Below are 16,303 nucleotides of genomic sequence, written 5' to 3'. Positions count from 1 at the left end.
CCTGCACACTCACTTCTGTGATCTACCTGCACACTCACTTCCATGATCTACCTGCACACTCACTTCCATGATCTACCTGCACACTCACTTCTGTGATCTACCAGCACACTCACTTCTGTGATCTACCTGCACACTTACTTCCATGATCTACCTGCACACTCACTTCTGTGATCTACCTGCACACTCACTTCCATGATCTACCTGCACACTCACTTCTGTGATCTACCTGCACACTCACTTCCATGATCTACCAGCACACTCACTTCCATGATCTACCTGCAGACTCACTTCCATGATCTACCAGCACACTCACTTCTGTGATCTACCTGCACACTCACTTCTGTGATCTACCTGCACACTCACTTCTGTGATCTACCTGCACACTCACTTCCATGATCTACCTGCACACTCACTTCCATGATCTACTTGCACACTCACTTCCATGATCTACCTGCACACTCACTTCCATGATCTACCTGCACACTCACTTCCATGATCTACCTGCACACTCACTTCCATGATCTACCTGCACACTCACTTCCATGATCTACCAGCACACTCACTTCCATGATCTACCTGCACACTTACTTCCATGATCTACCTGCACACTCACTTCCATGATCTACCTGCACACTCACTTCCATGATCTACCAGCACACTCACTTCCATGATCTACCAGCACACTCACTTCCGTGATCTACCTGCACACTCACTTCCGTGATCTACCTGCACACTCACTTCCTTGATCTACCAGCACACTCACTTCCATGATCTACCAGCACACTCACTTCCGTGATCTACCTGCACACTCACTTCCTTGATCTACCTGCACACTCACTTCCTTGATCTACCTGCACACTCACTTCCTTGATCTACCTGCACACTCACTTCCTTGATCTACCTGCACACTCACTTCCTTGATCTACCTGCACACACACTTCCTTGATCTACCTGCACACTCACTTCCTTGATCTACCTGCACACTCACTTCCTTGATCTACCTGCACACACACTTCCGTGATCTACCTGCACACTCACTTCCTTGATCTACCAGCACACTCACTTCCATGATCTACCAGCACACTCACTTCCTTGATCTACCAGCACACTCACTTCCATGATCTACCAGCACACACACTTCCTTGATCTACCTGCACACTCACTTCCTTGATCTACCAGCACACTCACTTCCATGATCTACCAGCACACTCACTTCCATGATCTACCTGCACACTCACTTCCACGATCTACCAGCACACTCACTTCCGTGATCTACCATCACACTCACTTCCGTGATCTACCTGTACACTCACTTCCGTGATCTACCAGCACACTCACTTCCGTGATCTACCTGTACACTCACTTCCATCATCTACCTGCACACTCACTTCTGTGATCTACCTGCACACTCACTTCCATGATCTACCTGCACACTCACTTCCATGATCTACCTGCACACTCACTTCCACGATCTACAATCACACTCACTTCCTTGATCTACAATCACACTCACTTCCACGATCTACAATCACACTCACTTCCTTGATCTACCAGCACATTCACTTCCGTGATCTACCAGCACACTCACTTCCGTGATCTACCAGCACACTCACTTCCTTGATCTACAATCACATTCACTTCCGTGATCTACCAGCACACTCACTTCTGTGATCTACCAGCACACTTACTTCCGTGATCTACCAGCACACTCACTTCCGTGATCTACCAGCACACTCACTTCCTTGATCTACAATCACATTCACTTCCGTGATCTACCAGCACACTCACTTCCGTGATCTACCAGCACACTCACTTCCATGCTCTACCAGCACACTTACTTCCGTGATCTACCAGCACACTCACTTCCGTGATCTACCAGCACACTCACTTCCGTGATCTACAATCACATTCACTTCCGTGATCTACCAGCATACTCACTTCCGTGATCTACCTGTACACTCACTTCCATGCTCTACCAGCACACTCACTTCCATGATCTACCTGTACACTCACTTCCATGATCTACCAGCACACTCACTTCCATGCTCTACCAGCACACTTACTTCCGTGATCTACCAGCACACTCACTTCCGTGATCTACCAGCACACTCACTTCCGTGATCTACCAGCACACTCACTTCCATGATCTACCAGCACACTCACTTCCGTGATCTACCAGCACACTCACTTCCGTGATCTACCAGCACACTCACTTCCATGATCTACCATCACTCTCACTTCCATGATCTACCTGTACACTCACTTCCATGATCTACCATCACACTCACTTCCACGCTCTACCTGCACACTCACTTCCACCACATTCACTTCCACCACACTCACTTCCATGATCTACCTGCACACCCACTTCCACCTGCACACCCACTTCCACCTGCACACTCACTTCCACCAGCACACTCACTTCCACGCTCTACCTGCACACCCCCTTCCACGATTTACCTGCACTCACTTTCACGATCTACCAGCACACTCACTTCCACGCGCTACCTGCACACCCCCTTCCACGATTTACCTGCACTCACTTCCACGATCTACCAGCACAATCACTTGCACGATCTATCATCACACTCATTTCCACGATCTACCAGCACACTCACTTCCAAAACCAAGTCACGCTGCTGTGCGTTGTTGCGTAGCTTCTCCATCTCCCTACGGAAGCGGCTCTCCTTGACTGGAAACCCTCCCAACTCACTGACAATGGAGCCTGGCTCGGCTCCGACGTCATCGCAGAACACCCGACCAAACAGATCCAATGCCAAGCGCCATCGACCCAGCAGCATGTCATGGGAAACCAACTGACCGATAGTTGACTGCAGTCTGCTATTTGCAAATATGTTGAAAACGAACATTACATTGTGAGAGAGTCTTCCATTGCCAAAAGCCATCCTAGAATATAAATAAGACTGCGACAACATGAATAAATCTGTATCATAAATATTTCCTCCACGCTGAAAAACATTCAATAGAGACTGCTATGAGTTTTTACATGCTTCACTTTCACGTACCTCTATGGTGACACTGCCTGCACACTATTAGCAAGAACTTAAATGTTCACTTATACAGTAAACAATGTCTTTTTTACAATTTATTTTTAAAATAGCCACCAGACTTTAGGATTGGGCATTTCATTTCAAAATATGTAGCCCTCACTAGGCAGACACTCCTTAAGTTTTACGCTGCAGTAACTTCAGGGGAACTGGAAGAATAAATAGATCTCTCAAAGGTTCACTTCACACAAAAAAGGTGCTTACAAGCACAACATGCAACGTTCATATCACACCTATACCTGCTGTGGGGGTGAGTAGCGGAATTGAGAGCAGCGGACTGGTCGCTGGTTTCTATGTCCACAGTGTTGGACACGTTCTCATTGGCTCCAACCAGATCGGGGGGCATGTCCTGGCTGGGCTGCGACTCTCTGCACATAAAGGAATCTGACATTGTCAGGGAAGATTTCTTCTCATCTGCTATGGTACCTTTGAGCTTGTGGTACCACTCAGAGATTGCAGTATCAAAAACTTAGGGTCTGGGTGGGTGTGCTTTTGAGGAGAATAATATGTGAACTGTTTGGAAATGAATAGCGCAATTGATGGCAAAGTAATATTTCTTGTTGTATTTTCAAACATTGTTCATCATCAGAAACTGATTGCAAACATCAGAATACCACCAAGCCTGGCAAAATCACATATCTTTGAAAAATTCCCTAGCCGACACAGACTGACAAAGACAGTAACAAAATATTTCATCCTCAGTCACATGATGTATTGACAGAAATGTGAACAAGAGGTGCCAAGCAGCAGCAGCACTTCTGCTTATAAGTCGCATAAATCTACAAGGTAAGGTCATTTCAATCCAGGACATTTATCAAGGACATTTGGGTAACTTTTCTCTCTGTGGAAAATGATCGAGCTGCAATATATTAAGGCACTACCCATACATTTTTTCCCTTGCATGTGTGTGTTCGTCCTTTCAAAACCCCAAGACTTCTACTGTGAACCTTGGACCTTTATTGTGCGCATTTGCACACACAGGGGTGTTCAGGCACAAACAAGAGTCTGTACAGAAAGTTGGCACCAGGAAATAAATCCCCCACCAAACTTAGGGATCAAACTGGATTTTATTTGTAAAAAACAACTTATTATAAACTCAACTGATTACTCAGGTGAGTCAATATATAGATGAATTCCGAAAATAACTCTGTCCGGATTGTATGGGTTGTGAAAGAGTGAGTACCCTTGCTTTAGTCAGACAACCATAACGTGGTTCCTGTACACATATTTGAGACACACCCTCTCGCTAGTGACTGGCGTGTAATGTTACATTTTACAAATGGGAAGAAATAAATAAAAAATATTTTATTTATAAATAAAAACCAATACAGTAGAACTCCCCCTTAGCGACCCCCCTGTTTACGACCACCCCCTTTTTACGACCGATTTTACTACCACGGATGCATTCTACTATATAATGAACCCCCAGTGAACGACTCACCCCAAAACGCGACTTACGACCGAGCTTTTGGGGATGAATGACGACTTTCGCGCATTTGTAGTCGCCGAGCAGACGAAAACAATACATGGCGGCTCTTGCTCCTCGAACTATCGCGAGACAAAAAAAAACGAAATCTCGCGCACGATAGAATCCGCGGCGACTTCCTTAGAAGTCGGGAAGACAACAATTCCTGTGTATCGTCAAGGATAATGACCCAAAACGCGACTTACGACCGAGCTTTTTGGGATGATTTACGACTTTTGCGCATATTTCGAGGAGACGAAAACACAACATGGCGGCTCTCGCTCCTCCAACTATCGCGAGAAGAAATAAAAACGAAATCTCGCGCGTGCGAGATCCTGATACATCCGGTTTTTTTCTGCACACTATCTTGTCACGACGACTGTCTTGTTGACAAACGAAGATTCGCGAAAGAAAAAGAAAAGCGTCGACTCTTGAGTAGAGAGCTAATAAAGTAATCGAGCGAAGTGGCAATCCGCGGCGACTTCCTTGGGGGTCGGGAATACGAAAATCCTGTGTGTCGTCAAGGATAATAAGGACTCGGTGTTATCTAGATGGTGAAAAGGATAGCGAAGCGAAAGTACGCAAAGAGAGGAGCCTGTACGAAGACCTCAACGATCGTGGTCAAGTTTAGCGATGCAAGGCGACGAATCATTCATATGAGCGGAAAGATGATTCGGGAGAAAAGTCGTTATGCTTTCTATCGAGTTAGGACATTCGGATTTTACTGGTTGCGCCACAATGTCAAATGTGCTTCACTCAGCGGGGAGCGAGCATTACGCCATGAGTAAATTTTCTTTGAAATTTGAGTTCAAGTTGTTCTGCTGTAATGTGTTTGTGTGTGTGTGTGTGTTTTGACTCTACGACAGTAAACTGCAACTGTGTTTTTGTGTGTAAACATGACAGTACATACACTGCAACCAAATTCATGACCGACCGGCCAAAAACTCAAACCCCCCTTTTAAGACCCCCCCTTTTTACGACCTAATTTTCAAGGTTTTTCCAAAGTCGTAAACAGGGGGTTCTACTGTAGCCACAAACTGGATTTCAAGCTAGAAAAGGTAGCGACTAAGACTGTCCCCAACCAAGCAGATGGAGCCAAGAAATGACTCATTACTCACCCTGATGACACAGAAGGCAGAGACGCCAAAGAACCTGTCACAGACGCTGTTGCTACAGTTACCAGACTCTGGAACTGAGTACTGCCCTCCAGCGAAGAAGACTGGGCGCTGAGTGAACGAGAAGCGGCGGAGAGCTGGGTGGTGTCGGAGGCCAGTGATTGTCCCTGTGTGTCCTGGGAGGCGGAGGATGTGGATGCACAGGCTTCAGCAACTGCACCAACAAACAACAATCAGATCAGCCCATTCCTCACACTCTACAACCAGTCCAGGGATCACTTCATCACATCTGTAACAAAGCACAGTTACACGCCAAGACCACAGAGCGGTGGTCCCACAGGGCTTTCCCTTGCCACAGAGTGGTGGTCCCACAGGGCTTTCTCTTGCCACAGAGCAGTGGTCCCACAGGGCTTTCCCTTGCCACAGAGCAGTGGTCCCACAGGGCTTTCCCTTGCCACAGAGCGGTGGTCCCACAGGGCTTTCCCTTGCCACAGAGCGGTGGTCCCACAGGGCTTTCCCTTGCCACAGAGCGGTGGTCCCACAGGGCTTTCCCTTGCCACAGAGCGGTGGTCCCACAGGGCTTTCCCTTGCCACAGAGCAGTGGTCCCACAGGGCTTTCCCTTGCCACAGAGCAGTGGTCCCACAGGGCTTTCCCTTACCACAGAGCAGTGGTCCTACAGGGCTTTCCCTTGCCACAGAGCAGTGGTCCCACAGGGCTTTCCTTTGCCACAGAGCGGTGGTCCCACAGGGCTTTCCCTTGCCACAGATCGGTGGTCCCACAGGGCTTTCCCTTGCCACAGAGCGGTGGTCCCACAGGGCTTTCCCTTGCCACAGAGCGGTGGTCCCACAGGGCTTTCCCTTGCCACAGAGCAGTGGTCCCACAGGGCTTTCCCTTGCCACAGAGCGGTGGTCCCACAGGGCTTTCCCTTGCCACAGAGCGGTGGTCCCACAGGGCTTTCCCTTGCCACAGAGCAGTGGTCCCACAGGGCTTTCCCTTGCCTTAATCTGGAGGTCTGAAAAGAGATAATCTGTCACTGTGCTCTGCAAAATGTTGACCTTGGTCAGGCATCAATCCCTGATGATAACCCCCGAGTTTTAAATGTAAGAAAGTTTCATGTATATAATTGAGTTTACCAATCCACATATGATGGTCAAAATAAACCACCTAACTGAGCTTTGTTGGTTTTCACTAGCTATTTTCACATCAGGTTAGCTTAAACCAGTAAAACCACAATACTCAAGGCCAAACCTTACCAGACCCTGAGATCAGAAAATGAAACCAACAAGAAGGGCAAAGCCCATACGACTCACATGCTTGACCTTCTGCTTTACACATTTTTCCTTCCAAAATACATGTGACCTTGACCCAAGGTCAAGGTCATCCAAGGTCATGCAACACAAAGCTGTTAATTCAAGACATAGGAAGTACAATGGTGCTTATTGGCTCTTAATTTCTACCATGAGATATGGTCACTTTTAGTGGTTCACTACCTTATTTTGGTCACATTTCATAAGGGTCAAAGTGACCTTGACCTTGATCATATGTGACCAAATGTGTCTCATGATGAAAGCATAACATGTGCCCCACATAATTGTTAAGTTTGAAACAGTTATCTTCCATAGTTCAGGGTCAAGGTCACTTCAAAATATGTATACAATCCAACTTTGAAGAGCTCCTGTGACCTTGACCTTGAAGCAAGGTAAACCAAACTGGTATCAAAAGATGGGGCTTACTTTGCCCTATATATCATATATAGGTGAGGTATTGAATCTCAAAAACTTCAGAGAAAATGGGAAAAATGGGAAAAATAGCTGTTTTTTAGACAACATTTATGGCCCCTGCGACCTTGACCTTGAAGCAAGGTCAAGATGCTATGTATGTTTTTTGGTGCCTTGTCATCATACACCATCTTGCCAAATTTGGTACTGATAGACTGAATAGTGTCCAAGAAATATCCAACGTTAAAGTTTTCCGGACGGCCGACTCGGGTGAGTACATAGACTCACTTTTGCTTCGCATGTGAGTCAAAAAGGACAAATGCACAAGTTTGTGCCACCTTCTGAGCTTCTTGTTTTTCTTTCAATTCTGAATTGTGGCTCTAAAAATGATATGAGCTCATGTTTTTGTGATTTTGTACCTTATCATTTATACAGGCATTGATGAGACTAAACGTTATTGGTGTAAAGTAACATACACCTAGCACTTTAATTTACAAGTCTGCCATGTCATGCATCATAATCACACCTTTGACAATTTTAAAAGTGTGGAGGCAGTGTTTCTTGAGATTAAGACATTGTGGAGCAATCTAGATGATTGTATTCTACCCCTGAGCTCGTTTATGTGCTTTTTATGGTGTAAAATTACTAACAAACAGGTTTGCCGGTGATTTTTGCGTCACAGTCATCTTTTTAAAATAAATGTTCTTTATAACAATTCAGAGCTAAAGTCTTTTTGTTCCTGTGTGCATATGCTGTAGTATGGCAGTATGTTTGGTCAGTAAGAAGTGAAAAACTGTGTACTTTGGTGTAAAGTAACATACTGACTGGAGCAGTTGTTTTTAAAAAGGCCACATTTCTTTCTGGATTCATATTTCACAGTAATCAATGTCATCCCTGCTTACAAGGGACTTCCACAGATGTGTTTGAACAGAAACTAACCAGAGAATTATAACGGCTTGTGGTGGAGTGAACTTTTGTTTTAATTAGATTGTACAGATTTATGCAGTGAAGCTGTTTTTATTTTGTTAGCATGATGCTGCCTGGAATAAGACTCTCATTAGTCTTAAAAAAAGAATATGGGTACTCCTTAAACCTAAAATACTCACCAGGCTCCGAAGAGATTAAGCATGGGGTGAAGTTTACACATGTAAAGTGATTTTTGGTGTAAAGTAACATACGGCCACTAACCATCCTGGCAGGCACTGATTATAGACATCTGACTTGCCATGTTTGTGGGAACAGTAGTACCAAACACAAGACTACATGACTGCTGAATTTTAATGGGAGAAATAACTCGGGAGATTCCATGATACTTATTGTATGTGTTTTGGTGTAAATGTAACATACATACCTTAAGTGCTCGAGGCACTATACTGACCCCCCCAGGCGGCCCATACCAATAAAAACAGTTTTATTCTGCTAAAAAACACATATCCTTCCTTACCCACAACATTAATCAGATAAAGCAAGTATTAAACAATGGCGACTGCACGTGAGAGGGAACAATAAAGAAACCAAAAAGCAATGTACTCACGTTAAAATGACGAACACGGAACGAATAACAGCGACGTTTCGACCTAAGGGTCTTTTTCAGGCACAAAAACACAAAAATACACACACAAAAAAGAAGAAGAAAGACGATAGAACAGATAAAGAGGAGAATAACTGACAAAACAACTGCACTGCACAAACCAACAAATGACAAAGACAGAGAAGCAAGGGAAGCTACTCGAGGTAAAGCCTGTCTTTGTCATTTGTTGGTTTGTGCAGTGCAGTTGTTTTGTCAGTTATTCTCCTCTTTATCTGTTCTATCGTCTTTCTTCTTCTTTTTTGTGTGTGTATTTTTGTGTTTTTGTGCCTGAAAAAGACCCTTAGGTCGAAACGTCGCTGTTATTCGTTCCGTGTTCGTCATTTTAACGTGAGTACATTGCTTTTTGGTCTCTTTACAGATAAAGCAAGTCTAAAAAATGGTGTTTGTGTAACACTTTTTGGACACACTGACAGATTCCTGGCCATATACGAACACACATACAAAATCAAACACACACACACACACACACAACGTGTGTACATGAGTGCGTGTGTGCATGCGCGTGACTGCGAGTGTGTGTTTGTGTGTATGCCTGTGTTTGTGTTTGTGTTTGTGTGTGTGTGTGTGTGTGTGTGTGTGAATGTGTATAGCACCTGTGTGTATGTGTTTGTGTGTGTGTGTGTGTGCGTGTGTGAATGTATGTGTGCGTGTTTTGTGTGTGTGTGTGTATAAGGTTGTGCGTGTGTGTGTGTGCGTCTGGATGTGTGTGTGTGTGTCTGGGTGTATGTAAGTGCATGTTTGTTTGTGTGTGTGTGTGTGTGTGTGTGTGTGTGTGTGTGTGCGTGCGTGCGTGCGTGCGTGTGTGCGTGCGTGTGTGCGTGCATGCGTGTGTGCGCGTTAGTGTGTGTGAGTGTGTTAAGTGTGTGAGTGTGTGTGTATGTGTTTGTGTGGATGTGTGTGGTTGTGTGTGTGTGTGTGTGTGTTTGTGTGTATGTGGGGTTGTGTGTGGTTGTGTGTGTGTGTGTGTGTGTGTAGTTGTGTGTATGTATGTGTGTGTTTGTGTCTGTTTTGGGGTGAATGTATGTGCATGTTTGTGTTAGGATGTAGGTGTGTGTGTGTGTTCGTGTGTGTATGCTTGTTTGAGTGTGTGTATGCGTGTGTGTTCACGCGCGCGCGTGTGTGTGTGTCTGTGTGTGTGTGTGTGTGTGTGTGTGTTGCCGAGACAAAAATATGTGTACTGACACTATGACGTCATAGCATGATGTCATCACCAATACTCTAGCCAAAACTAAAAGACCCCAGACACTAAGCTGACCAAGTCAAACAATGACATCATAGCTTGATGAGCTCAAGACTTATCTTCTTGATAGCTCAGTGGATTAAAGCACTAACACGAGATAATGTCAACGTTAAGTTTCATGAATCGAACCCCGCTGTGACCCCAAAATTTGACAAGGGTCAACCAAACTTGGGTCAAGTCGGGAGATCAAGTTTCAGAGGTCTAGTTTCAAAAACATTCGGGATAACTTCAACGTTAAGTTTTTATGAATCGAACATGACCCCGCAGTGACCCCAACATTTGACGCGGGTCAACCATGTCCGGAGATCATCAAACCCAAGAAGTATGCAAAGTTTCACAGGTCTAGCTTCAAAACCATCCGAGATAACTTCAATGTTAGGTTTTTATGAATCGAACATGACCCCGCAGTGACCCCAAAATTTGACAAGGGTCAACCAAACTTGGGTCAAGTCGAGAGATCAAATTTCAAAGGTCTAGCTTCAAAAACATCAAAGATAACCTCAACGTTCAATTTTTTGTCCGCGGCCGGCGATACAGACGGACACTGCTCATTACCCAAGACTCGCTGATTACTCAGGTGAGTCAATATATAGATGAATTCCGGAAATAACTCTGTCCGGGTTGTATGGGTTGTGAAAGAGTGAGTACCCTTGCTTTAGTCAGACAAACATAACGTGGTTCCTGTACACATATTTGAGACACACCCTCTCGCTAGTGACTGGCGTGTAATGTTACATTTTACAAATGGGAAGAAACTGACTGAAGAAAGTTTTTTGTCCACGGCCAGTGGGCTGGCTGGCATGGACACTGCTTAATACTAAGACTCACCAATTACTCAGGTGAGTCAATAAAACAAGGACTACACAAAAACTCTTACCAGGCAGTGGCTGAGGAACAGGCAGGGAAGAGGATGCTGTGTGAACTATGACACTAGGCTGTGACATGTCAGACGGTGACCTTGACCTCTGACCTCCCTCCACGGGAGATCCAGAAGGCCTGAGAGAGGCTGAGGATTGAGCGGTGGTTGACATTTCCACGATGACGCCAGAGCCTGAGGGCTGGACGACTGCAGTCTCCCCCCTAGCAGGGCCAGCTGCAGACCGTTCAGTCTCCTCCATGGCTACATCCACGCCTGCCGGTCTGCCTGGAGAGCTGGCCAGAAAGTGAGTGCTGTCAGACACTCTCCCTCCTCCACCCCCTGTGGCCGACAGGGACAGGTTGATGGCCGCACTCTGAGGGGCAGCCGTGGAAGCAGACAGGTCCAAGCGAGGAGTCAGGGGGTCAACCCGAGAAGTCAGAGGGTCAAGACGGTGGCTGACAGGTTCAGCTGTCTGGTTGCGGAGGCGAGAATGCAAGCCCTGGTATGATGCGCAGCGTAGACCCCCAACTAACTCGGCACGTTTATCTCTGGCACGCGTTGACAGGGACAAGTTGAGGGGCAGCTTCTGACTGATTGACCCCTCCTGACCTTGACCTTCAGCAGACCTGGGGAAGATGGCGGGGCGAGCCATACCGAAGAGGTCTTCGCGACGGGAGTTGGGCTGCAGCAGGTGCGGTTGGTCAGCAAGGGGCAGGGCCTCCACCAGCGGTGTGTGAAATGGGTCGGGCGGGGGGCAGCCCAGAAATATGGTGGAGTCTGAGCGTTGGAAGAATGCATGCTTTCTCCCCACTTTACCGGCCTCATTCTCTCCGCCCTCTAGACTCTCTGTTTCCATGGTAACAGAAGTGTTTGCTGCATCATCCTCGTTCTCCTCATTGTCATTGTCATCTGTGTCCTGCCAGGAAATGACCGAGATCCCATCCTTGAGGGGGTCCCCGTCCGACTCTGGGCTGGTACGCATGTAGTAGATAAGAGCATCAAAGACGTAGGCTGAGTGTCGTAAGGCAGATATGTCAATCACTGGCAGACTGTCGGCATGCTCATCATTGTAAGATCGCATCAGTGACAAAGCGTAGCTCAGAAAGTCTCGCCGAGCAGAGTTACCATCTGCAGAAGACTGAGCTGAAAATACAACAAACAAGGTGAACATTGCACAACTGAATTTAAACCCAAATCTTATTTTGCGTAAGAAAATTAGAATATGAATGTTCAAACAAAAGGTGAAGGCACTCATAGTTGTGAAAAAATACCCCACAGTGGGGGTAATGCACGCATTACTGTAGCTCTAAACCGACATGAGGTGGTGGTACTGTCAAGCTATGCATGTATCAGCTTGAAACAGTAAGATTACACACCCATTTTTAGCTCCCACTCAGCTATTTTGTAACACTTCATTCCAAAACATAACACAGACAATCACAGTTCTGTTGGCTTCTTACACTTACCAATGGCACCAAAGCGATGTCTGCGACGGGTGTCGATCACTTGCAGAGGGCGGGCCTCATCGCGAGGTGGGCGAGGCTCACGACTGGTGCGCATATGATTTGAGTGGAGTGGGTGCTGGGGACAGGAGGGGTCTGACCTGTTGCTGAGGGCGGAGCCAAAGCGAAGTTGTGCTTCTGTGGAATCCATGATGGCCACCATCCACTCCCATGTGGAACTGAGGTGCTCGTCTACATAAGTCTGCATGCACACAACAGGCAAGCTTACAATTTCTACCACTGACAGACATCACAAAACAATTCACACAACACCAACATCTGTGTTTCTCTCGCCGGGTACTGTATAGCAATGAGCTCTTCTCTACTTCCCACGAACAGACCATTTGAAGTGTCAACATAGCCTCCTTTCAGTTACTGTTTATTTTAAATTTTAACTAAAGAAACTTGAGAATGCAAATATGGAGAGTTTTCATACACCAAAAAGAATGAGAAGGTGTTGAAATGTGGAGAAGTGCTGGTGATGGCATGAAGCCTCAGTCTGCAGACACCGCTAATGAGACTAATGCTAATGCCTGCATGTTAAGGCCATTCTTAGCAAGCCCAGTCTGTCTTTCCTGGAAAACCTACCTGTAAGTCCTGTTCCTGCTGCTCTGTGATGTTGAGGATGCAGGGCAGGTTGGGAGCAAGAGCATGGTAACTTGGCAGCATGTTTAACAGGTCTGTCAGCAGACGCACCACAATGCCAAAAGCCCGGGCCAGCTGCGATGCAGTGGTTGCCATGGTGATGGTGTTGTCCTGGTTGGTGGAGGTGGTGGTGGTGGTAGTGGTGACCGTGGTTGTGCGGCGCAGTTGATTTGGGTCAATGTAGATCAGGCCTGCACCGGCGCCTGCCACACACAGATACACTTAGCAGTTTTCACAACAGACAAAATAAGGACAGACTAGGTTCCTGTGCACACAAAGCTTCAATAAATGAAGCAGCACTTATTCTTTGTTTGAACATATGCTAATAAGTATAAGTTACACCTCCGTCGATCCATGGTATCGCATGGTATCTCAGACCTGGGAACCCCTGTTTTGCACTTGGAGTATTCTCAAACAAACTTGGTGTATTTTCAGAAAAATGAGTGTACCCCACACAACATTTGAACATCTATGATTCAAACATGCTTCACACGTGTCCCTCGCACCGTTAATTAAGTTTACCCGTACATTTAAAACAAATGCTTTTTTCAATGCTTACTGACAAAAACTGTAGTCATGTGTCAAAATACTGGATTGGCTTCAAGATGCGCTTGTAAAAAGTAGTTAAGGAATTTTTCTCGTCGTATTTTTGTTCCACTGACCATACTGATCGTATTCTAGACAATCATGCGTACAAAATACGGCAAAATCGTATGGGTTCCCAGGTCAGGTATCTTGTCGAGACTAGGTCAATGAATATGATGACATCACTCGAGGCTCTGCCGAGAGTGTCGTCATTATATTCTTTCACCCCGTCGAGACAAGATACCACGCGATTCCATGGATGAATCGGAGGTGTAACATATATATCCCGTGACCCATCAAAGCTAATTTTTGCTTTGAAATGTCTTCACAACATACATAACTTTATAACGACATAATCGTCATCACAAGACAGGTATTATATATTTTGTTTGTCGTCTGCTACGTAGTTGACACGGATTGTAGAAGCTCCAATCATCCCTTTATTGACTCAATCTGCTGTCATTTCGACACTGAACCTTATTCTTCTTTTCACTTTTTTGTTAAACATTATAACGGCATCCCAGAAGAGTGTTTTAGCTGTTTCAAGACTAGGGTTTAAGCTGCTACTTTTGAGTGGCTTGCTCCACTTTACTGCCATTTGGCCTATTGAGTCCTAAAAAGACAAGACAGAGTTTAATGAACAGAGAAGACAGACATGGTGGAAACGAAAACATTTGACATGCAGACATAAAAAGACGTCATGATAAAGTTACACGCAATACGAAAGAGACTGACATTTACTTTCTTTTTGTTGTGCAAATGGCTGTTCTGTGGTCAGATTTGATCGACACGGCGTGAGTAGTCAAAACTTCTTTGTTCTCAGATGGCATTGCAGCTGTGATATAATCACTTGTTTGTCTTAGTCGTGTAGGTGCTTCTGCAATCGCTTTGCTCATGTTGATGATGGTTTCGTGATATAAATCAGCAAATCTATCGTGCAAAAGAAATTTCTGTAAAAAAAACAACCCACCTAACAAGGCAGCAATGATGCGTTTGCAGTTCGACTACAGAAATGAACTGTCTGTGGTTAATTTCATCTGTTTAATGTATGTCACAACGAGCCATAAGGCTTTAACATAAAAGCTACCATGCATTGTTCGACGATCGGAACACAGATGAGGTCGCAGTTTGTACAATGAAACTTTGAATCGGTACCACCTTCCATCACCGCCAGATTGTGAACCAAGAGGGTTCATGGTCGGAATCAAGGTCAAATTTGCCTGGGTCCTATTCGAAACGTCATCATTTCATTCAAGATTTCCTTTTTCTTCTTTACTGCGGTTGCGCATATTATTTTCCTAGGTCATGGCCGAAGTTTAGGCCTACTGAGCAAATATCGCGCTAGAATAATAGAGACAAAGAAGGAAGAAAATAGGAGTATTAGTGCAGCACTGACCACTGTCGCCTCGGCGCGTGCTGGTTGTGTTGCTGGTGGCAGTTGGGGCACGTGTAGTGGTGCTGGTGGAGGTGGCAGTGGGCTCGTGGCGCCGGATGGCCCACTGCATTGTCTGAGGAGCCTGCAAGGTGCGCTGCCCGTGGTTTCCTGTCAAGCAAAGTGAAAGTGGTGACTGGGGGTCAACAAGATGTGCTCAGACCTGGGAACCCCTGTTGTGCACTTGGAGTATTCTCAAACAAACTTGGTGTTATTTCTGAAAAATGAGTGTACTCCACATAACACTTGAACATCCATGAATCAAACATGCTTTGCACGCATCCGTTGCACTGTTAATTAAGTTTACCAATACATTTAAAACAAATGATTCTTTTAATTTTCAAACTCAAAAACTGTGTTCATTGATCAAATGCAGTTAATCCAATATACAGGAATCAACCATCTGTGTGTGTAACTTCGGGTGTCTGAAACTCTGGTGTGTTTGTGTCTGAAACTCTGGTATGTGTATGTGTGTGTGTGTGTGTGTGTGTGTGTGTGTGTGTGTGTGTGTGTGTGTGTGTGTGTGTGTGTGTTCTTTCAGAAAATTATGGACATGGCCAGAAAGAATTTTAATGTCAATTTTAATATGTATTATTTTCATAACTGCCTACCAAGAATATCGTAACTATTGGGGTTGACTTGCCTACTTGTGACATTGATCATCTGTTCAGTGATGTTCCGAGGCGTCGGTCATCGGTCATAGACCGATTTAGGTTGTAAAATGACCGATTGCAAACACCTCTGTCCCGTCAAATGTCCGATCCGATCGCGAAGTCAGCGGTCATTGTCCGATAGTATTACGTCTAGAGCGCGGGTCACTGCAAGAAGAATCTGTACAAACTGAAGTATCAAACCCCGTTAAAACGAGTTCGAATCGGGGTCTACTTGAACTTCAATTTTCACTCTCGGTCGAACAATAACACAAGGGACGCAACTCTCGACCTAACAATATTACAAGAGCCACAACTCTCGCTACTTTTGACAGCGACACTTTACTTCCGCCGCCACATTTCTGCAAAGATGCCGCAGAAGAAAAAGGTTTGCGTGGGAAAAGGGCAGACACTTTTGAGTGGCTTTGTTAA

General features: G+C 45.5%; 1 protein-coding gene and 1 long non-coding RNA gene across 2 annotated transcripts in view; one reads left to right on the top strand and one right to left on the bottom strand.

Moving 5' to 3' along the window:
- The window catches only part of LOC138979834 (E3 ubiquitin-protein ligase UBR5-like), a gene marked incomplete in the record, with an annotated part of 271,386 nt that overhangs the window by 46,534 nt on the left and 208,549 nt on the right, over positions 1-16,303 (bottom strand). The window contains 7 exon segments of the mRNA XM_070352585.1: positions 2,619-2,841; positions 3,308-3,436; positions 5,652-5,862; positions 11,076-12,200; positions 12,524-12,761; positions 13,148-13,407; positions 15,186-15,332. Coding sequence (XP_070208686.1) covers positions 2,619-2,841; positions 3,308-3,436; positions 5,652-5,862; positions 11,076-12,200; positions 12,524-12,761; positions 13,148-13,407; positions 15,186-15,332 — 2,333 coding nt within the window.
- LOC138979842 (uncharacterized) overlaps positions 1-16,303 on the top strand; it is a 162,212-nt gene that overhangs the window by 133,961 nt on the left and 11,948 nt on the right. The gene's annotated exons all lie outside the window — the stretch shown is intronic.

Source organism: Littorina saxatilis, linkage group LG11, assembly GCF_037325665.1.
Source record: "Littorina saxatilis isolate snail1 linkage group LG11, US_GU_Lsax_2.0, whole genome shotgun sequence".
NCBI lineage: Eukaryota > Metazoa > Mollusca > Gastropoda > Littorinimorpha > Littorinidae > Littorina > Littorina saxatilis.
This window is presented reverse-complemented; position numbering and strand designations above follow the sequence as displayed.